This window comes from Psammomys obesus, unplaced genomic scaffold (genome assembly GCF_907164565.1).
Source record: "Psammomys obesus unplaced genomic scaffold, mPsaObe1.curated_primary_1811, whole genome shotgun sequence".
Classification (NCBI taxonomy): Eukaryota; Metazoa; Chordata; class Mammalia; order Rodentia; family Muridae; genus Psammomys; species Psammomys obesus.
In genome coordinates this window covers 1,953,707-1,977,086 of record NW_026585685.1, presented here as the reverse complement: position 1 = coordinate 1,977,086, position 23,380 = coordinate 1,953,707, and the positions used below count along the sequence as shown (strand labels likewise).

General features: G+C 44.9%; 1 protein-coding gene across 1 annotated transcript in view; it reads left to right on the top strand.

The window, feature by feature from the left end:
• Cd101 (CD101 molecule) overlaps nucleotides 1-23,380 on the top strand; it is a 46,340-nt gene that overhangs the window by 16,381 nt on the left and 6,579 nt on the right. The window contains exons 2-10 of the mRNA XM_055628073.1: nucleotides 1,657-1,707; nucleotides 2,079-2,122; nucleotides 2,422-2,802; nucleotides 3,972-4,385; nucleotides 5,702-6,088; nucleotides 9,522-9,899; nucleotides 10,612-11,016; nucleotides 15,166-15,576; nucleotides 19,463-19,858. Coding sequence (XP_055484048.1) covers nucleotides 1,657-1,707; nucleotides 2,079-2,122; nucleotides 2,422-2,802; nucleotides 3,972-4,385; nucleotides 5,702-6,088; nucleotides 9,522-9,899; nucleotides 10,612-11,016; nucleotides 15,166-15,576; nucleotides 19,463-19,858 — 2,867 coding nt within the window. The remainder of the gene's footprint in view (nucleotides 1-1,656; nucleotides 1,708-2,078; nucleotides 2,123-2,421; nucleotides 2,803-3,971; nucleotides 4,386-5,701; nucleotides 6,089-9,521; nucleotides 9,900-10,611; nucleotides 11,017-15,165; nucleotides 15,577-19,462; nucleotides 19,859-23,380) is intronic.

Genomic DNA, 23,380 nt, shown 5'->3' with positions numbered 1-23,380 from the left:
TGTTATTTGTTATTTGTTTTCTCCTACTTTCTATGTCCATCCCATTTGTCTTTCTAAGTGAGGATTGATCATCTTACTCCGGGTCCTCTTTCTTGTTTATCTTCTTTAGGTGCACATATTTTAGTATGTTTATCCAATCTTATAGGTCTATATAAGTGAGTATATACCATGTGTGTCTTTCTGCTCCTGGGATACCTCACTCAGGATGATCTTTTCTAGATCCCACCATTTGCCTGCAAATTTCATGATTTCCTTGGTTTTAGTTGCTGAGTAGTATTCCATTGTGTAAAAGTACCACAATTTCTGTATCCATTCCTCCATTGATGGACATCTGGGTTGTTTCCAGGTTCTGGCTATTATGAATAAAGCTGCTACAAACATGGTTGAGCAAATGTTCTTCTTGTGTACTTGATTCTCTTTTGGATATATGCCTTGGAATTGTATAGCTAGATCTTGAGGAAGCGCTATTCCTAGTTGTCTGAGGAAGCGTCAGATTGATTTCCAAAGTGGTTGTACAAGTTTACATTCCCACCAGCAATGGAGGAGGGTTCCCAATTCTCCACAACCTCTCCAGCATGTGTTGTTTTTAACCTTTGCCATTCTGATGTTGAACCCAGATCTTCTAGAAGAGCAATCAGTGCTCTTAACTGCTGAGCCATCTCTCCAAACTATTTTTTTTAATTTTAAAAAGAATGGAATATTTTTTGTAGATAGCCAAAGAGATTCAAAGGTATGCCAAGTCTGATCAGACATAATCCTACATGTTATTGCGAATCATTATACTTTTTATTTAATTTCATTATAAAATTTCACCTTCTGGTATACCAGTACAGTGTATCTGTTCTACTGTTGATGGACATGTGGGCTACCCCTTGTTTGTGATGACAATGAATGGCACAGCTGTAAATATTCCTTCATGTGTAGCCTGGTGCACAGTGCCCACATTTCACTAAGGTTGCCTTGCTAAAAAGGTTTTAAACGTCTCTGTAGTCACTTTCTGGTAAGTAATAATTTAATTTTTTTCTAATGTAGTCTAATTCCTATTTATAGATAGTCAGCACAAAAAGTGTGATATAAATACACAACATTGAGATTTATGAGTGCTTAGATGTATTTTTAAGTTATTACTGGAAATGTGTGTGGTTGGGTATTGATTAGTTTCTTGGCCAGTTTTAGCTGTGGATTCAGATGCAGTTTTTGAGCCTCCAGTTGATTTTATCAAGTAATCACTTACCCTCTTTGGGGGAGGGGAGCCTCCATCTGTGCCTTTCCCTTTCTTCTTATGAGCTCTGTGTTTATCTTTTCTTGCTACCCATAGGAGTCTCCTTAACTCTTTGTCCCTGCTCTGCTTCTCTGGAGCCTGTTCTGAAGGATTCTATACTGTCAACTCCTCCAGGCTGGCCATCACCCTCAATGGACTCTTATGATGTCCGTCAACTCTGCCTTGCCCTTCGAGGGTTCCTGGACCCTTGGAGCAGATCTTGTCCATCCTGGTGGCATCATTGTCACTGGTCTCTGCTTTTTCAGAAACACGAAGCAAGTTTACTTTCAGTATTAATCATAAGAAACAAACTCAGAGTCGTTTCTGAAAAAGCAAGGCTGAATTTAAAACATTTTTCTATAGACATTACCTTTTAATCACATTTTCTTCTTTAGATCTAATATCCTACAGTTTCAATTAGAAAACATCCTAGCTGAAAACCACAGGTAAGAAAAAAATTAAACTCTGAGCCCAGAACCTTGGCCTCATAAAGCATCTGTTTTAGAGTTTCAAAGTAAAATGAAAGAGCCTTTCTAGGAAATTAGAAAAGTAAAAACAGCAAAACAAAGCAAAAGCAAATAGAAAAGAAAAACCTTTATAGTAGAGACAGGAAGTGTTGCTGCCATTTCCGGTGCTAATTTTATCTAGCCTTGCACCAGATATGGCTGAGAGCTACAGATATCTGCAACCAACCAGCAAGAAGGACTAAGACATTAGGAGCAGCGCTGTTGACTTTGTGTCTCTTGAAAGCCCTTCTGTGGGAGAGACTATGCCCTGGAATTTGAGGCTTAAGAAAGTTTTTGCTGCTTTTCCATAGACTGCTGCCAAAGGTCAATTATCAGCTATTCTATTACCTTTCAAGTAAGTCCATTTAGTCAAACTACTGCTTTGCAGATGTGGCCTTGATACCTGGTTGAAGCTAAACATTTTCAAGAGGAGACTAGGGTTATGCAAGCTTAAGTAAGAGAGGGACAATGACCTCACCGAGCCACTCCACTGCCATCCAGCCTGAGGGAGGCAGTGAAGATCCGAGGTGATTATAGCTAATAACTGGCAGTCTCATTTACCAGGATGGTAATACAGAGAACTACATGAGGCGGTACCCCGGGAATTAGAGCACTCATCTATTTTTATTCCCCTTTCTTCCTTCTGCTTGCAAGCTAAGCTCGGCATCGGCCAGAGGGAAGTAAAAATTCAAGAAGGACCTCTGTACCGGGCTGAAGGTTACCCTGTCAGCATCAGCTGCAGCGTAAGCGGGCATCAGGGACCTGCCACCCAGGATTTCCAGTGGTCTGTTTACCTGCCAGCAGCCCCGACCAAGGAAGTCCAGATCATCAGTACCAAGGATGAGGGCTTCTCTTACACGGTGTATGCCCGGAGGGTGCAAAGCAAGGAGATCTACGTTCAGAGGCTGCGGGGTGACTCCGTCCTGCTGCGCTTCTCAAAGCTCCAGATGAGGGACTCTGGCCAGTATGAGTGCCACACACCCAACACGGATGGGCAGTACTTTGGAAGTTACAGTGCGAAGACAAATCTAACCGGTGAGCTATCGCTAGCCAGTCCCCTGGCAAGCCCGTCTCTGCCATCACGGCGCCCTGCCAAGGGAAAGGCTTTCCACTAGTCTGCTTGCTCTGGGTAAAGAGCCTACCTACCACTCCGAGTATTTTGGAGATGTGTTACAAGTAGGTGTCTCATGTTTTCCCAGCAACATATGCCACACAGATTGAGCCAGTGTGGAGCCTTCTCAAGGCCCCCACTCACACGCTGGTAGTAGCAGAGCATCAGAGAAATCTTTGCATGTACCCTCATCCCCTTATCATCTTGCAACTTGACAAGTGAGCCGGCACCAATGTCATAGGTGATGTCAATATTTTCCAGTCACCATTTTCCAGCACATTTACCTGTAGGGAAAAGATCAAATTCTTGCAACTACCGTTTGCCTGGAACATCTAGTTTCCTTTTGCAGTTTAACAAACTCCTACATGAACTTCAGGGTGTAAATTCAACATTAACCTTCTTTAGATTGCCTCCCGGCATATCCCCAACTTGATTCTTCTTAATGCCTGGCTCATTCTGGGATTACCAGCAGTCACCCAGTTATGTCATAATCGACTGTTTATATGAATATCTCCCACCACCCTCTGAGCTTCCTGGGAATATTCAGTGTTTAGTGCAGTGTCTATAATATCCATTGACTTGGTCTTGGTGCTGCTTTTACATGAGCTTAGACTGTGTGGTTTTCATTTGAGGAAGAAGAGAATAGTAGAGTCCTAAGACAGCTATGAAAAGTTTGGAAAAGATTGCATTTGGTCTCCAAATAACAAATTACTGTTTTAGATGTCCATAACAGAAAAAGCAGATTAGGGTCTGGGGAGAGAAACAAAGCGATGCACTCACATGCAGATAGTGAGATACAAAGTGGCTGAGGGCCAGAATCTAGGTCCAGCGGCGCCAGTGTTCCTCCCACTGGTGGCTGGGTAGCAAACCAAACTCCAGCCTATGCTGATGGAGCAAAGCCAGGATCCTATATCACAAGTTCCCATCCTCCCTCAGCAATAGGGAAAGCCCACGTTTGAGAAGCGTATGGCTGGGAAAGCAAACTCAAAGGAGGTACCTTGCAGATGAGGTTTAGGCTCCATCTTCTTCCCTCGAGGAGATCTAATGAGACGAACATGAACGAGTAGGACAATTGCTGTTGCTTTGTTTCCAGTGATTCCTGACACCCTGTCTGCCACCATGCCCTCCCAGACGCTCAGTAAGAAGGAAGGTGAGCCCTTAGAACTCACCTGCGAGGCTACCAGGGCCACAGCTCAGCACACCCACCTCTCTCTCACCTGGTTCCTGAAGCAGGAAGGAGGGAGCCAAGCCGTTGAGATCATTTCTCTCTCCAAGGACTTTGTATTGACCCCTGGGCCGTCCTATGAAGATAGGTTCGTGGCCGGTGATGTGCGGCTGGGCAAGCTTGGAGCCACTCTCTTCAAGCTGTCGGTAGGCAGGCTCCAGCCCTCAGATCAAGGCCAGGTGTTCTGTGAGGCCACGGAATGGATTCAGGATCCAGATGAAACGTGGACTTTGATCACAAGAAAGCAGACAGATCAAACAGCTCTGAGGATCCAGCCGGCAGGTAATTATCTCCTCAGGAAATCTGTGAATTCACTGTCAGTGAGTATGGAGGGATATCTTCTTCTTCTTTTTTTTTTTTTTTTTTAAACCTTTTGTTGACTTTTTCTGAAAGGTAGAGTAAAGTTTAAGTTCATTTTGTTTTTTGTCATCTGGGAAGCATAACTAAGAAGATGTTCCAGGATGTTACATTTTGGCTCTGTTCATGGGAGATTTTATATGGGACAAGAGATGGGAAGCAGCTAGATCGATGCTACAAGCCAGCTTTGGAAGTAGTTTTATAACCATGTTTGCCAGGCACTTGGGAAACACATTATCTCCATTAGTTAATTGTAGTCCCAAATAATTGCCACAAGGTAGTCGGTTTCTCTTTTTAAAAGCAAGGGACCCCAGTTACAGACATATTCATACTGAGTACATCCCAGCACCTGCTGGGGTCAGGGAGGTGCTGGCTTCTAACGCTGAATTTGCCTCTCCAAAGCCACCTAGCATAGGCAGCTGGGCCTCAAAGCAGCTCGTTTCCAATATGAAGCCTCGCCCCTGCTGGTGGCAGGATGCCCTTCCACCAGGCCCCAGCTTTATAGTGAAATAGCATCACCTCCCATGATCCGTTGGCATTTCTGCTTTCCTTATATGCACCGGTTTAACAAGAGGGCCAGGTGAGACTGTAAGTGTCCACTGTGAAAAGCGACACCCCAGTGGAAGATCAATGACTTTATACGATACTCGGCTCCACCACAGATCATCCTGTGGCCTTCAGGTGCCCAAGACACACTCAGTGGGTCCGACAAGGCCATATCACGTGTGCTCAGTAGGTCGGAAGATTCTGCTGGCTGTTTCTCAGACAAGTGAGCGAAGTAAGAAATAAGGGCTGGGGGGGGGGGGATGTGGTTCAGAGGAAGAAGCAAATGCCCAGCACACAGTGAGGCCCAGATGTAATCTCTAGCACAAAAATGAAAGAGAAGACCAGAAGTCATAATTTACAGCAATTTAATACAGCATGAAATGTTTCACTTTCTAATTAAGGAGGCATGCCCAGTACATACCGGACACATCTGTGTGTGCTTTTTACTTACTGGGGCTGCTTTCAGAAAACTCTGGATTCTGTCCTTTCTGGGTGACTTAGGATGGCCAGGGACTTTGTAATTTTCTTTTACTGTGGGGCTGTTTTGGAGCAGGGAACTCACTGCCACCACAGAGCTGAAAGGCTTCATGCATGCAACCATGGTATCATTATCAGGAGTCTCATCCCTCTTGTGCTGAAAGGGGCAGGTACAGTGAGTGGGCTTCCTAAACATCTGCCTTGCTTTTGTTTCCCAGCAAGAGATTTTGAAGTCAGCATCACAGCCAGAAGCTCACCTGACGAGGGAAAACCATTGGAATTGGTCTGCCTGGTTGTTGGCAGAGAAGGCGACCCACAGCTTCAGGGCACTTGGTTCCTCGACGGGAAGGAAATTGCTCAGATTGACGCTGGTGGGGTCCTGGACCTGAAGAGAGACTACAGAGGCAGAGCAGACCGAGGACAGCTGCAGGTCTCAAAGTTAAGCGCCCAGACTTTCTCTCTCAAGATCTTCTCCGTGGGTCCAGAGGACGTGGGCACTTACAGTTGTGAAGTGGCAGATGTGGCGAGGGCTCGGACCGGCTCCTGGCAGGTACTTCAGAGGAAGCAGTCGCCGGGCAAGCAGGTACAGCTGAAGGAGCCAGCAGGTGGGTGACACAGGGACAACCACAGGTGGTGCTGTCTTCAGACCCCCTCCCTGGGTGGTGCTGGGGCTTCCTGTAGAGTCTGGAGCCAGTCAGACCCTACAGAGGTGAAGTGAAGGGATGAGAAAGCACCAAGACGTCTGGAGTACAGTTCCTGAGCCATGGGCTCCTCTTCATTTTTCCATGGCACTCCTCTTCATTTTTCTCAATTTCAATTCTCTTGTCCATAAAAGGACACAAGTAGGTGTGACCTTAAGCCCCTCCTTGCCATCTTCTGTTGTTTGCGTTTACTTGTTTTTTTTTTTCTTCGTTATAAATTTTGTATGCTGGGTTTTGTGTTTTTGTGTGTTTGTACACATGCATGGACACAAGCGTATGTTTATAACTGCATGAATATTCTGCATATGTGTGCACAGAGAGATATGTGGGGTCCCTTTGCATGAGGAACACGCAGCTGAGTAAGCCGACCTTGAGTTGAGGCTGGGCAGCCATTTTTCAATTGCCTCCCGCTAATCTTGTTATGTTAACGTGCAGTGGGTCATACTTCTGACTCATAGTGAGAAATGAAGAGACAAATGAGAGCAGACAGACTCCATTCTCTGTGTCTGCTGCGATGCGGCGAGATGTCTGCTCAACTGGTTCTGAGCATCTCTATGAGTGAAGTGGCGAAAGCCACTGCTGTGGCTTGTGTATAATTGTCCTTCAAAGGCTCAGCGTTTGGTCCTCAGTGTGATGATGTGGATGGAATTAGACCATGGGAGCTCCACCCTGACAAATGCATTAATGCCACCTTGGGAGACAGGATTGTATAAATGAGGCCACCCTTGGGTGCCTGTCCCTCCTGCTTCCCCCCCCCCCATTGTTCTGCTGTAGCTAGAGGGTCCCCACCATGCCAGCACCACAATATTTGGCTCCTTAGGCCACCAGACTCGTGAGCATACATGACCCACAGACAGACTCAGGACAGGCACTTAGTTCATTGCTACTTTGTAAAGGTTGAGTGACTTTAAATATGTTCGCCTAATAGGTGCTTTGTGTATAGAGTTAAAACAGATGCACCCACAACTAATATTAGAATCCTCTGGGCTGAGTGTTAAATTCAAAGTCTAGAATGAAAATTTACCCAAAAGCAAAAAATAGGGGGAGAAATTTTAATTAAAAATAAACTGAGCTAAAATGAAAGCTATTCTTGCTACACTCACTCGTTAAGGGTATCTCCAAAGATAGATAAATACCCCTTCTGCATCTGCTTCCCTCTTCCCATTGGCTAGGAAGGAAAATAGCAGAGCTCTGGATGAAAGTGACAGGCCAGGAAGTGTGTTGGTGTTAGTTTCCACGCTAAACATTTGGTCTAAGTTTCTAGGATTCAGGAAAAACAATGTGGGCGGTTTACATATTGGCACAGAGCTTGCTAAATCTCTGTACTCCCCAGGGGAAAAAAAAAATCTACAAACATCCTTAAACCTGGTGTGTGAGAATTTGTTCCCAGGAGCTCCAAAGAGTGCTTGATGGCCTCCGGCTCCTGGTCCTGCAGAGAGGGTTATCTTTCAAGGCTAACGAGAATTTTTATTTCCCATAGGCTGGAGTCCAAACTGGGCCTAAGATGTACGAATTGGAAAACATATTAGCATATTTATTGAGGGCTTTGTCTAACATTCTGTTTTGAAAGTCAAACTGCTATCTGAAATATGAGCAGACTTTATTGTTCCATGAATATTTTAAACAGAAGGGAACGCCCACTGCCACTGTGCCTTGCTATACTTCTTACCACGAAGCTAATGACCACAATGAATTTTTGAAATGATGGTAGTTGAAGCTAACCATGATGGGTACGTTGAAGTGGTGAGATGATGAGTCATTTCCCTTTTAATTTTTAAACTGCAGTTATGAGTCATTTTTATATTAAAAACAAACACAGATAGCATGACCATTGCCTCTGACACCCAAAATGCTGAAGCAAGTTGGACCATTTGCTCGACCTGTTTCAGAAGGTTAGTCTTCATCCTGCCTCTGTGGCTGGTGTGTGCATGCCTGAGGCTGTGGATCTCTCCCCTCTGTGGGGAAGAGCCCTTTGCAGATTCATTCAGATCGCCTTTAGATTTCCAGTGCCAGCGGTTCTCTTCCATTTCAGTCTTTTGCTTTGAACTGCCCTCACCTCCCCCATCACCAATGCCTCTTATTAAACACTAATGGTAGTAGCTAAACCCCTTTTCCGTACTTTCTGTCGCCCAAGGCCTACGACCTCAGTGTGGCCTTTCTTCAGTCCTCTCAACCAAGCAAAAATGCGGCTGCTTTTATTACCTTCATTTTTTTTCCTGGAAAGAAACACAAGAGCTCAGAGAGGTCAAGTGTGTTGCCCAGAGTAATTCTGCCTCCGGGTCGTGGCGGGTGTTGGCCTAACACTTCGTGCTGGGCTGTCCAGGGCAGGGTAGCTCCTGCTGTACCTCCATGGCCCACAGAGCAGCCAGAACAGGGCCCTGCGCAGGAAGTGTTTGTTGAAAGAATGTTTGCCTTTCTCTATGTCTTCAATTCCCCATCTGGAAGCCAGCTTTACATGTATAGTTGGACACAGTAATTTAAACATTAGAAGATTGTCATTTGCCAATGGGAGTAGATAGTGTATATAAATATAAATTTTTCCAAAACTAGCTATTTTTTATGGTGGTATTGCAAACAGAGATCTAATTAATAAGTTTCTTTCCCTGTTCAAAATACACACTAAGCTAATAAGGACTCTCTAGGAAAAGGTAAGTAGGAAAATGGAAAATATATTAAAAACACTGATGGCTCTTATTCTAAAAAACAAAACAAACAACCTAAAAATTTAAATTATCAAGGCTTCATTACTTTCAGGTTCATTTTCTCACCCTAATGAATCAAACAAAATACTATACAGGTAAAATAAAATACATGTTCCCAACTAGATTTTCTTCAGAATGGGCCAACTGAACAAAACCATAAGAAAAATAAGTATATATTATGAATCATATATGTGTCCATAGGCTCTCCTGGCCACTTGTCTACTGTCTTGTTTCTAATATTTTATAATTACCTTAGGGAAATTTTATTTTATTTATATACACACACATGCACACATACCCAAGTTCGCTTATCCATCTACCCATCCATCCATCATCCATCAATCCATCCATTTATCTTTCTACCCATTCATGTATCTTTTCATCTATCTATCCATCCATTCACCCCTCCCCCCCCCCCACGCATTTATCTTTCCATCCATCCATCCATCTATCTGTCCATCTATCCATCCATTTACGATTTAAGTGTTTGGCAGATCTTTGTTCTGGGCATGGCACAGGAGGAAGCAATGAGCTCTGATTTGTCACAAACAGGTAAAGTTCTTATAATTCAATTCCATCATTTTTTTTTAGAGACGTTTTTGTTACGTGATACACTTTTCTTCCATAATCCACAGCAAGAAGTGTGACCGTGTCTGCTGAGCAGCATGCCGTGTGGGAAGGAGAGGAGCTTACCTTTCTCTGCAAGGCAGCTGGGGATGCAAGTCCCTTGTCCGTGAGCTGGTGGCTCACCCCACAGGCCCAGACCACACCCGTGTTTGTGGCTGCCATGGGGCAAGATGGTATCGTGAAGCTGGGAGTCTCTTCTCCAGGCCCCGGGCACCGTAGTAACAGGAGGTTGGAGAAAGTGGATTGGGCCACCTTTCGGCTGGAGATTGCCTCTGCCGAGGTCACAGACAGTGGGACCTATGAATGCAGAGTGTCGGAGAGACCCCAGAACCAGGCCAAAGATTGGCAGTGGACCCAGAAGATTTCGGCCACTGTAAAATCTCTGAGTGAGTCCCCGGGGAAAAATCCTTACCTGAATGTGTGTAAGTCACACCCTTCTGGACTGCCGTTTGAGTGGTGTCATCCAGAACCCCCACCAACAGTCTATGTACTCTTAACACCAACAGTGTATGTACCCCGCAGGGTCTGCACATCAGGCCCCTCACCAACCTCTTTATTCATCTTTATAAAGATCAGCCTAGAGTACAACTGGTAAATTGTTCAAAAGTCACACTAGGAGTTGGCTTACAGATGACTATAGCCAAGCCTGCCCCGTTCCAGCAGCCGCCGGGCATCTCGAAGTCTTTTCTAGCACGGACAAGAGATTGACACTGAACCTTGTGGGGGTGGCGGGAAGAGGGAGGAGGCCAGACCCTGGCTGTGAGTGTTCTACTCGCTGAGTGGGGAGAGGAAAAAAGCCAGCCCCTGGCTGTGAGTGTCGCCCCTGCTCAGCGCAGCTGTGTGAGTGGCACACTTCGGAAACACTGCCTGTGTTGTTGTGGCTGCTGAGGACAGTCAGAGGCGAGGGGGGAGACTTGGAGAGCTGAGGTTGGGGTTTGGGACACACTGTGCTGTGCCCTAACTTCTACCCCCCGATTCATGACGCTCCAGGAACACTAACGGGTGGCATTGTGTGAAGGGTGGCATTGAGAAAACTTGGAAGTCCCGGTGCTTGGGCTGGGTAAACAGGAAATGTGTCTTACTCCCCCCCCTCAACAGAATCAAGTTTACAAGTTAATCTGATGAGCCGTCAGCCGCAAGTGACCTTAGCCCACACCTTCGACCTGTTCTGCATAGTAAGGGCCAACCACTCAGACCTCCAGGTGCCCTTCTCAGTGACATGGCGGTTCCAGCCAGCCGGCTCCGGAGCCTTTCATCAGCTGACTCGAATCACCCACAACGGCACAGTCGAATGGGGGGACGTCCTCTCCCAGTTCCACGGGAGGACAAAAGTTTCACAGTCTTCCTTTCGCTCTCAACTCCAAATCCACGATGCTGCTCTGGAGGACGCAGGGGTGTATCAGTGTAAGGTGGAAGGCTACGACAGAAACTCCCTGCACACAAGTGGGCCGGCCAGAGCATCTGCCACCTCCAACCTATTAAGGATTACTGTCACCTTTCCAGGTAGGTGACACTTGAAATTGATCACTCATTTAAAAGGGAAAGGATGTATATGTTTTTCTTTCCAGGTGTGATAATGCACACTTATGATCCCGGTAGTCAGGAGGCCAAGACTGGAGGATTGAGAACTTGAGGTCAGGCTAGGCTCCAATAGCGACACTCAAACAATAGCAACCAAACTCTTTCCACTTTGTGTAAAGCATAGAAACTAACATAAAGCATCTGCTCATCCCAGTTGTCGTGGTGGAGTGAGCATGATGCGCTAACACGGACATGAGGTTAGTATACATGGGACGGCTACACTGGGTGTTAAAACAACGAAATACTTCCGCAGCAGCTAATAGCCACTGCTCTTTGGCCTTTCCACATCTGCTGTGAGTTCCCACTGCCAGAAGCTAAAGGACACTGTGTGGCACAGCGGATCCTCCAGGGCCCTTTGGAGGAGGAGGAGGAGGAAGAGGGGGAGGAGGAGGAGGAGGGAGAGACAGTCTTTTAGGTCAGTCACTGCTGGTGCCCCAGCATTTTTTTCGTGTTTGGAAGTGGTGGGGATCGTGTAAATTCCTCTAGAATACTGTCCTAGTGAGGGTTTCATTGCTGTGAAGAGGCAACGTGAGTACAGCAATTATTATGAAGAAAGCATTTAATTGGGGCTGGTTTACAGCTTCAGAGGGTTAATCCATTATTATCATGGCGGGAAGCATGGCAGTGTGCAGGCACACAGGGCTCTAGAGAAGGAACTGATACTTCTACATCTTGATCCACAGGCAGCAGAAAGAGACTGTGTGCCACACTGGGCATAGCTTGAGAAATAGGAGATCTCCAAACTCACCCCATGATGAGACACTTCCTCCAACAAGGCCACACCCACTCCAGCAAGGTCACATCTTCTACCGTGCCATTCCTTAAAGACCACACATTCAAACGCATGAGTCTATGGGGGCCGTACCTATTCAAACCACCACAAATACACTACCTTTTTAATACATTAATGTAAAAGAGAATCTATGGTTCTGGTCAAATTCAGTCTTAATAACAGAACTCAAAGGCTAACAGTGTAAACCCAGGAAAACCTAGCCTCGCTGATGGCTGCCATGCCATGTGCTTCCTCTCTCCTGACTGGTGACTTTGAGATCACTCAGATGTGATGAGCACTAGGTTTGGAAGAGTCACTTAACCTACCCCTGTCTCAGTCACCGTCTCTGTAAATGGCTGGTGTGCCCTTGGACTGGGGTGTGTCGTGGTGCACTCAAAGCAGGCACTCGGGCATGGCAGCCACTGTCCGCTCTGTGCTGCTGAGACATACTGTTGTTGATAGCAGTGATCTTGCCCATGAAGTCATTCCTTAATTTACCTGTCATTTCCCATGGTGTTTGAGATCGCTTCCACAAACTTTCTTTTTGTTGCTCTCAGCCCCATGGCATGAGGCGGCCTTCCTAACACTAATGATTCCTTCTCATTCTCCATTGAGTCACTATTTTAATTTTTTGTTTGTTTGTTTTTGTCGTGCAGATTGGCCTGAAACTCTTAGTCCTCCTGCCTCAACCCGCTAAGGGCTAGGATTGCAGGATTCTGCTACTATGCTTGGCTTTTCTTTCCTCCCCACCACCTAAACTCAGGATATCACTTTTTATATAGCCAAGGATGATCTTGAACTTCCAATTCTCCTCCATGATAGATAAGCATTTATACCACAGAGCCCAGTGTCTTAAAAACAATAAAAACAACAACAACAGCAAAACCCACATTCATTTGGATACAAGTTTGGTACATTTCTGATTCTCCACACTTTTCTAGAGTAAAAAAAGTTCTATCCATGGATACAATACACCCATTAACAACTTCCATGTTCATTATCCAGAATCGTTTCTCTTCTGGTCTTGAGATGCACACCTAACTGCTTCCAAGACACACCTATTCTCTGTGTGAGAGTATAAGTCATCATCATTGTCCAAAGATACCCCTTCCGTATTGTTCATTATGTGATTGATGGTCCTCACCACTTCCCAGAGCCACAGGTGGAAAACTGAGTCCTCCTCATATCCAGACTCCCATGGCAAGAGATGAAAGATCTTCAATAATCCTACCCACCTGTTTCTCTAGTGCCTCCTACTTTCCATTTTAGCTCCGACTTCCAACCTCACTGAACTGCCTGGATTCAATTATCCACCTTTACATTCATGTAGCTGGTCTTTTACTACTTTGTGGGTTCTTATTTCTTCCACCCTTTCTCACTCTTTTCCCACACTTTCAACCCCATAACACTAGATATGAGGGAGGAAAGGAAAGGGATCTCTGAATAAAGTCAGGGGCTGGAAATAAAGTGATGTTTTCATTAGACTACTTCCTGCTGATTAGGGGCATTGAGTTCCTTGGAGCAAGTTTTATCTTCACCGTCAAAATATCTAATTTCTTCTTCTTCCTTTCCTTCTCCTCCACCTTGTTTCTTTGTTGTGCATGACTGCTTAATAAATCGAGACCAACAGCTGACAACCAATCACATTTATATGCCCTCTGAAAAGTCCCAGACTTCCAAATATCACATAATCGCAGAAACTCTCTGCAGCTGGCAAAATCACGCCCCTACCAGAGCACGGGGCAGCTACTATATCCCCATACATGGGATTAAAACAAAAACATATTCTCCTAATATGTTCCATGTTTTTAAAGAAAGCAAATTCTGAAATTCTCACTACACTGTCATGTTCAGGGACTTATTCAAATCGTCCCTTTTGTGCGGAATTCCTTTGCCTTCTATTCATCTGAATGGTTGCTATTAATCTTCAAGATTCAGTTGCGGGTTGCCTCCTCTAGGAAGTCTGTCCTCATTCCTGTTCTTGGGTTAGGTAAATCAGTCGATGGTCCTGATATTTGTTGCTTTTCTGCATATCTCTGTCCTACATGGGTGACCAATTATATAATCTGGAAGCCTTTGTTCCTGATCTATATCTTCCTGTAAACTGTGAGTCACTGACAGGAGTTAGTCACAAAATAACCTAGAATAGCCTAGTATGTGACATAGTATGTAACTAACAAATGTTTGTTGAAGGGGAAATTAAGGGGCCTAATGGCAATATCAACAAAAGTAGATTGATCAACAAGGAATGAAGACAAGATTTGTGAGATTTATTGTGCATCTTATGACAAAGGAAAAACCACTGGTGTTAAAAGCCACAGAGTCCATATCCATATAATATTCTCACGAACGAATGCCTGCAAAAAGACAGAATTTTAATAGTCCATGCACAATTTCTTCTTGTTTACTCATGTCTGAAGGCAGCTCTAACTAGACTTTGACAAATTGGGCATCCAGAAGTAGTTCAGACAGTAAACACACGCAGACAGAGCGCTCATGGTGTCATTTTCTCTCAAAGTGATGCAAACATGCTATGGAAGAGATTGCTCTGCTTAAATACAACCATATTATCACATGGCGAAGAGCTGGGCTTTTTCCCATGGCTCTCCTCCTCCTCACATGGTAAGGATAGAAGGAGGACCAGCAGAAAGACGTTATGAAGAGAGAACCATCAACTTGCAATCACACAGAATTCTCACAGGGGTGTCTAGTCTTTTGGCATTGTAACGAAATATTTTCATCTAGAAAGTCTATCTACAATCAAAGTACCAAACTCTCATAGGATATGAAGTAAGTATATAATTTTGTGTTGGGTCACATTTGCAGCTATTCTTCACCACAAGCAGCTTGTGAGATGGACGGAGCTTAAAGATGGAAAAGACAGCTTCATCAGCTCTTGAGTCGTAACAAAGATGAATGAACAACTAGGGCAGCTGCTGGGAGAGAACTTACCCACACGATGGCTGTAGAGTAGAGGTTCTTAACATCAGGTCGCACATCAGATATCCTGCATATCATATATTTACATAATTTTTCGGTAGCAAAATTACAGTTATGAAGTAGCAACAAAATAATTTCATGATTGGTGGTCACCACAGCACGAGGAAGGGTATTAAAGTGTCACAGGATTAAGAAGGTTGAGAAGCACTGCTGCTGTAGAGGCTGTTTGCCCTAATTCACATGCTAGCTTACAATGCCATTTTTGTTTTTGTTTTTGTTTGTTTGTTTGTTTGTTTGTTTGTTTTTGATGGGTTTTTTTTCCCCTAGCAAAGTAACTCTTTTTTTTTTTTTTTTTTCAGAGAGCAAACTGAGAGTGAACTCAAGCAATCAGGTCCAAGAGCTCTCCATCAGCGCCAGCACTCACATAGAATGTGCCATCTTGTCCCGATCTACTGGAAACCTTTTTCTATCCATCATTTGGTATTTCTCTCCCACCTCTGCAAATGCATCCTATCTGAAGATCCTAGAAATGGACCAAACCCATGTCGTAAAATATGGGGATGAATTTCAAACCCCTCGGAACAAGCAAAAATTTCATTCTGAGAAAGTTTCCCAAGACTTATTTCTGCTGAGCATTCTGAGCATGGAAGACAGTGACCAGGGCTTCTACCACTGTGCAGTGGAGGAATGGCTCTTGTCTACAGATGGCACTTGGCAAAGGCTTGAAAGAAAGACTTCAGGATCCACAGAATTGAGACTCAGGCCTATAGGTGAGCCTTGGAAAAGTATTGTTTTCCTATAGGATTTTCTTTAGCAGCCTTTAGGGTGTGACTATAGAGAGATTAAAAAATATAATCTGGACCATAGAAATAATAGGCATCTACAAATGACTAAAGAACCTGGTAACCCACCAGAGGAGGAGAGGTTGCTTAAGGTGAATCAGTATGAGGTTTCAAGCTCAAAAGAAAACAAGATCCCTTTGCCTGGTTTCTTTATCAGCTTGGCAGCCTGGTCCGTGCAGCTGCCCAGGGATTCGTATCTCCAGATCTCTATAATAACAAGCTGTGTCACTCCGGTGGGGCCCTACTGTAATTTGGCAGAGAAAGAGTAATACAGAGCATATTTCTCCCACTGTGAACAGAAACTGTACAACTCTATGGGGATGTGTGGAGAAATTGCTTTTCAACATTTGGCTGCCTAAACATAAGGCAAATAAGAGTAGTTAACTGTTGGAATGGCTTACTGTGGGAGTCTTCTCCACCTCTGGAGATCTTTAAAAATGTAATGGGACTTCCATCCATTCCAGCTAGTCTACCAGTGTTGCTGTCTGTATGCGGACAGGCTTGACTAGGTCTCTCAGTCCTGGCTGGGTCACCTCTAACTGTTGATTAAAGTCAACAGATGGGTGCCACAGCTAAGGAACGGGACAAGAGCCAACAGTGTGATGTAAATAATTTGATCTAATGGGGTGCTTAAAGTACTGATTTCAAGCTGATGATAAAACAAACAAACAAACAAACAAACCTAAGATTGTAACTAGGCATTCCCATTTGCCAGAAACAGGACTGCAAAGATAAGACACAGCTTCTGCCCTTGGTGAGCTTCTGTGAGAGAAGCAGAGGTAAAACATAGCTTAGGGAGAGATCTCTTCCTCTGTCCAGGCTCCTTTCTCTTGTGGTCCCTCTCCTTTCTCTGTTAAGCTTGGGTGCTCCTCAGGGAGCGAGTGATCCTAGGCTGTTCGGTTTCGTAGTCTCTGCTTTTCTCAGATCTTCTAAAGCACTGCTCTGGCTTTAACTATCACCTAGAAGATAATCACCCGAAATCTCTGGGTTTAGAGAGTGTAAGCCTTAGGCTTTTAGACCGTACTGTTCACTTCTACTTGGATGCCCCAGAGGCCACACCCCCGTCGCATTTATTATCTCTTCTGACCCTCATGATTGCTTTGTCTCCTTATTCGACTGCTATCCCTGCCTTCCAGTTGTCCTAGCCAAACACTTGACTGTGTGTGCCTGCACGTTTTACGGAGGCAACATCCCTTGGTTCAAGCCCCTGTTTTCCAGGTAGAAATATGGCCTCATTGTTAGATCTTCTAGTAGATCAGAGAATTCTCACAGTCTGTACTGTTAAATCAATTGCATTGAGAGGTGCCTGGGAAGATAGTAGAGTCCACCTTGGGTGTATTTAGGAGAACATTTCCCCTAATCAGCTAAGGGGAGACCTGCTGGAATATGTAGAGCATCTTCAGATATGCTGGGGGTCCCAGACAGAATACAGTAGAAAAAGAAGGAAGCCCGTGGCTGTGGGCATGCACTCTCTCTACCTCCTTGCCATCCTGAAAGCAGCTTTTGCTACAAGCTCCAACACTATGAAATTCTGCCTCACCTTAGGCCCAAAACAATGGATCTAGATGACTTTGGACCAAAATCTTTGATGCTGTCAACAGAATAAACATCTCTTTCTCTAAACTCTTTCTTTTAGGTATTTGCTGCAACAACAACAAAACACTAATATAGGAAACTGATTCCAGAGAGGTGGGGTCAATGCTGTGATCTCAACTGATGAGCTAGTTCTTAAGCACTTGAAACTGGCTTGAGGGAAGAGTTTGGAGAAGCAGGCCAAAACATTGCTAGAATGTTTTAAGCAGAGATTAATGAGCAATTCTGGTGAAAAAAAAATCTGGTAGGAATATGGACAGACTGTGCTCATGAAATGAGGACTCTATTCATGTTGAGTTCTGGCAAATATTTTGTTCATTCTCTGAGACTTGAGTGAGGTTGAACTCAAAAGAAAAGGAAAAAATTTCATAGCAACTCAAGCTATGGCATGGTTAATGCTAACTCCTTTTAGCCAGGTTTACAGTGACAATTAGGAGCAAAAACAGAGCAGAAAGATGTGAAAACCTTGGCATCTGCCCAATAAAGTTGGGGCAGGGGGTCAAGGAAAGGATGACTGCTAGAGATTAGTTCACATATTTTGCACCAGTACAAAAGAAAAGGTACCTTGGAGGCATCTCAGGAATTGGCTAGACCCACCCATCAAAGACTTAAGAATGTAAAAGAATAAATTCCTTGAGAAAAATTTTCAATTGACAGCCAGGTGTGATAGCATTCAACTAGGAAGACTGAGGCAGAAGGAAGACAACTTCAAAGACATTCTGGCTTAGGCACAGACTACCCTGAGCTAATGAGATTTTTTTTCTTCTTTATGGCTTTCCCTTGAAGTGAGAACAACATGGCTGGGGTCCACTGCTCACAATGAGCTCTATAGGAAGTTGGTTCTGTAGGATCCATTTTACTGGGCTTAGCCACATAAGAGGCCACTGAAACCATGGTCCAAGGACTCCTGGTCATAAGTCATGCTAATTTTAAGCTTTATCAGCCATCTACATGGTGTTAGGTTTGTAGACTGCAGAACATAGATGTTATTGGACCATGGAGCCTGAAACTAATAAATTTTTACTTCCTTAAGTTGTTTTGCTCAGGTATTTTTGTCCAGGTGATAAAAGCAAAAACAAAAACAAGACAAAACAAAAACCTGACTAATGTAACGGGATGACATTTCTCAACTTGAGGATGTTTATAGTTAACCAGAGTCTCTTAAAATACCAAGACGCCAACCTCCATGTGACTGCACACCTGCACACCTGGGTCAGGAATGAATTCAAGAATAAGGCGCAGGGAGATAAGATACTGAGGCAAGCTGGTCATCACTGTAACAGGAGATTTTCTTTCAAATTTCAAGAAGAAAATAAACCTTAGTGACAAAAGCCAAAGTGGAAACAACACCAAGGCTGAAAGGGTCTCTTGAGCTTGAAACTGGACCTTGGTGGAGTATGGCTTTGGATCAGAAACCAGCTTGCAATCAAAGAGGGGGTGACCTGAGGCAAGGGCACAGAAGATTTTATATGAATTAAGATTTTATGTGCTTCCCCATGAAGGACAAGTAAATACTAATTAGACTAAACATAGTCTAAGATCCGAAAAAGAAAATTTAAGAACAACAAAACAGATTAATAAATGGATTTGTAGTACAGTTGAAAATGTAACGTACACTGTAATTTCCGGCCTTAATTTCCTGTTTTTTTTTTTTCTTTGTTATAAATATTGGGGGTGCCATTCCAAGTCCTCACCTGCTGGTCAGTGGGGGAGGGGGAAAAAGGAAGGCCCAAAGCTCTTTAAGGCATGCTAATTAATAACGGAGATGGTTGCCTTGGGTGGTATTCTGACACTTGTCTCCCAGCGTGTCTGAACAATGGATAGTATCTGGGTGTGGTGGGAGAAGGTGATTTCATAAGGAGCAGTACTAGTACGGTACATAACATTCGGAGTACTGAAAGTTGTGAACGGCACCTGTGGGAAATCAAGGAGGAAGTTCAAAGTCAGGCAAAAGCTTCAAGCCCAGCTGAGGTTGTGTCCATTTTAGTAGGAAGCTCTATCAGGCAAGAGGTCAGGCTAAAAGAGGGAAATGTTTAGCTTGGTTCGTAGCAGAGAATCTTCCGGCAGGTGTGAAGAAGGATCAAAGGAAAACATTAATGATGAAGGTCCTAATGTCTGGAGAATGCCAGATGAGGTCTCGCAGTGGAAATGATGCGGGGCTCAGAGGTGAGCGGGCCGGAAGTCTGCTTTTTCTCTAACCGTCCACCACTTTGCCTCGCAGGAAGTCAGGTTCGAGTCTCCAAAGTGAGCTGGATGGGAAACGCCAGCGAGCACGGAGAGGTGGACATCGGCTGCAGCCTGGACGGCTCAGGCGGCACTGCCTCGCTGTACTCCGTGACGTGGTACCGGAGCAGAGGGAACGCGGCGGGTCAGATGCTGGTGCACCTTCAGTACGACGGCCTGCTGGAGTACGGCCCGGAGGGCCGCGGGAGGCTCCTGCACTGCTTCCGCTCCTCTCCCACGGACTTCATCCTGAAGCTGCATCGGGTGGAGGTGGACGATGCCGGCGTGTATTGGTGCAGGGTGACGGAGTGGCAGCCACATGGCCACCCTGGCAGGTGGATCAACCAAGCCTCGGATGAGTCGCCGCGGATGGTGCTCAGGGTGCTGTCCTCAGGTAACTCGGGGGTCAATCAGCCGCTGGCTCATGGACATACCGGCTCCCCTCGGTGCTCCCTCCCAGCCTTTCTTTCCTCAGGCTAAGGGCACTTTTTCAGATTCCTTAAAGGAGATGACTTTTCTGCCTCTCTCCATAGTAACTCAAGCAGCAAGGTCTAGGTGGGGTTTGGGCACACACACTTGACTAATGGGCACATCTGACCTGTCCTTCCCTTCCCTTCCCTTCCCAAGCAAAAGGCCCACAACTTCGTGTGTGCCTCCAATATCAGAAGAGCACGTTCAGCCAGCACAGTTCTTACCTCCTGGCTGATCCTCTAATCTCCAGATGCTGTTTTGCAGTGGAAAAGAAAACAATGCAGAATGAGGTGATGGTTGCGGCGATAACGCTGCTGTTTTACACACCTGAACCACAGTCGGTCACTCCCAAATACTCCCTTGATCAAGAGAAGAACCAGTGCTGGGATCTCTGTCCCTCTCTGTCTCTGTGTCTGTCTCTCTGTCTGTCTGCCTCTTCACCAAACTGTCAGGGCTTTGATAATATTGCTAGTCAAACATAGCCAACTTGAAGGGATAGAATGACTGTTGTGGCTCAAAGCTTTAGAGACTCTGATCTGTGGTCATTTGGTCCTGTGACACTGGGTCTGCAGCAGCACACCATGACAGGAGCATGTGGCTGAGGAAGCAAAACCACTTGCCTCATAGCTAGGATGAGAGAGAGAGAGAGAGAGAGAGAGAGAGAGAGAGGAAAAGTTGTCTCCCTGTCCCCCTCCAATGGCATGCTTTCAGTGACAGGAAGCTCTCCCGCTAGAACCATCTCCTAAAGGCCCCACCACCTCCTAGTGAAACCAAACTGAGGAGCAAGTCTTTTCCACATGGACCTATTAGGGGATGAGATAATCACTTAAGGCCAAAATGATAGCAATAGTCATGTGGTGTCCTCTTTCCCTTGTATCACTGTGTCCTGGAAGATGTCAAAGAAAGATGGATGGCACATAGAGCTACCTTATAGACTCCAACAAAGAGAACCATCACCCAAAGGCTTTTGACCAAAGAGTGACTTTCTTTATATGGGAAAGTCATCCCCAGCCAATGTCTCATCCTAATGCAGTATCAGACATATGATGGGCATCTATTAGGTGTGTGTTAATAAAAAGCACAGTCTCTTCCAGCTAGACCAATAAACTGTGGCTAGGGATAGTATCTGCCAGCTCATTATCTTAGCTACTTCTTTCCATTCTACTAAGACTCAAAATAGGTGAAAGGTGGACTACAGGCTGAGCTTATGTTGGAAAAGCATCACTAGAAAAACTTAGGCAGAGTCTTGGTACTCCACCTCAGGAAAGATAAATGGAATTTATCATACAGTTGATATTTTTAGGAGACCAGCTGGCTTTGGTGACAGAACGGCAATTCCTCCCAGGCAAAGAGGGCATCACTGCATCCCAGTCAGGCTCCATCTGACTCGTTCTCTGGGGCTCCACCATTCTCTCTCCCTGTCTAGTCTTCAGGGCTTTGCCATCCTTCCCTCACATCCAGTCTTCAGTAATGCTTTTTTTCTTCCAAGTGTCCAGGCAGATTTCTTTTATCGGCTTCTTATTCCAACAATTAGAGGATATTCCACACATCTGAGCACACCCCACAAATGTTTTCCTCTGGAATTCATGGGCTCTACAGAGTCAGCAGTTTTTACAGTAGAATAAATAGATAACAACCATAAAAGGGACAGATTCCGTGACTAGCAAGCACATCTCCTCTGAGACAGGTGAGACGCTGTACAGCATAATCTATGTGAGATCGTGCAGAACAGGTGTAAAAAATGAATTCTGGAAGGAGACATTAAAAAATGGAGTCGTTTGTGTCTCCTCTGAAAAAGCTCTCCAGCTTGTGCCATGGCCAACAAGGTTTTCATTGCAACTAACACTATGTGTTCTCAAGGAAAGCCTGTGACGGAGCAACTGGCCTGCTCCACCCTGCCGCTCCTGGCCGGTGGTTAGGGGGAGTCTGGAGTGATTAAAAAGTACTTAAGGGTTAGAGTCAGATAAGCCTAAACTCAGATAGCAGCCCCACCACCTACCAGCCATGTCATCAGACCATGTTTACTTGTATGGTATTTGGCTTTCTCATAAAAAGAGGATATAATACAATTTTTTTTTAAAACCTGGTAGATACACTGGCATGATATAAGGTTTGAATAAATGTTAACTCCTTTTCCTTTATGCCTTGAACCAAACTTGTTACATACATATACGCACACTGTCATAATTTCTTTTCATGCTGCTGTCATAAAACAGCATGCAACTTAAGAGGAGAAAAGATTAATTATGGCTTCTGGTTCAAAGATACAGTTCAGCTGGGCAGTGATGACACTTGCCTTTAACCCCAGCATTTGGGAGAAAGAGGCAGGTGGATCTGCAAGTTGGAGGCCAGCTTGGTCTACAGAGTTAGTTCCAGGACAGCCAGGACTACACAGAGAAACCCTGTTTGGGAAAAAAAAAAAAAAAAAAAAAAAAAGATACAGTTCATCATGGTAAGAAAGTCAATGAGGCAGGAGCTTGAAGTGCCTTGTTTCATTGTATCTGCAGTTAGGAAGAAGTCAGCAATGAGTGCTTATGCTCAGCTCACTTCCTCCTTTTTAGGATCTTAGTCTAAGGAATGGTGCTGCCCACAGTGGGCAAGCCTTCCCACCTCAGTTAGCAAAATCAAGATGATCCTCCACAGATTTGCCTGTCTCTGGGTGATTGCAGATTCTGTGACACTGACGACTCATACACCACCATACATTCATACATATATATGCTTATACCCGTCTATATAATAGTTGCAGACTATTTAAGCTTTCTCAATAAATAATCCTATGAGGTCTGAGCACACAAAACTGCATACGGCAGAGATTGTTCTTACAGAATGGGGAAAGTTGAACCCACTGTGATAATTGTCATCAGAGACATAGTCTCGGGATGCTGAGGGGGCAGCTGAACTGGAGTGAAGAGTCCAGTAGGGATGCAATCTGGGAAGGTTCCCTAGAGCATGGATGTATGAGAAAAGAGAAAACTATCTTAGGGAAAGGTACACAAGGATATAAAAGGTACACAAGGCAAAAGGATATAAAACTTCATGTCAGAGCGAGGGAACCTCAGTGGTTAGGAAGGGCTGCAACCCGGAGCGTACAGTACAAGGCTAAGAGATGAGGGCATGGAGGTGGGGACAGGCACAGAGCTCAGTGTGTGCGCTTAGTGTAGAAAATGAGGGGGCACTTTATAGTGACGCCTATGAGGTGCTACTGAATAAATTCAAGGATGGCAGTGACCCCACTGGAGTCACATCTAGAAAGTTCCCATTGGGTGCAGCAGAGAGGCTGAAGTGGAGGGAGGGAAAGCTCCATGAAACTGTAGCCAAGATGAGGCAAGATGGAGGCATGAGGTCAGACAGTGCTAGTGAGCAGGAGGGAAGAATAAGCAGAAGGTATTAGGAGGTTGATTGTATAGACAGTCCATGGGCAGTGAGCGAGCAGAGGAGGCAA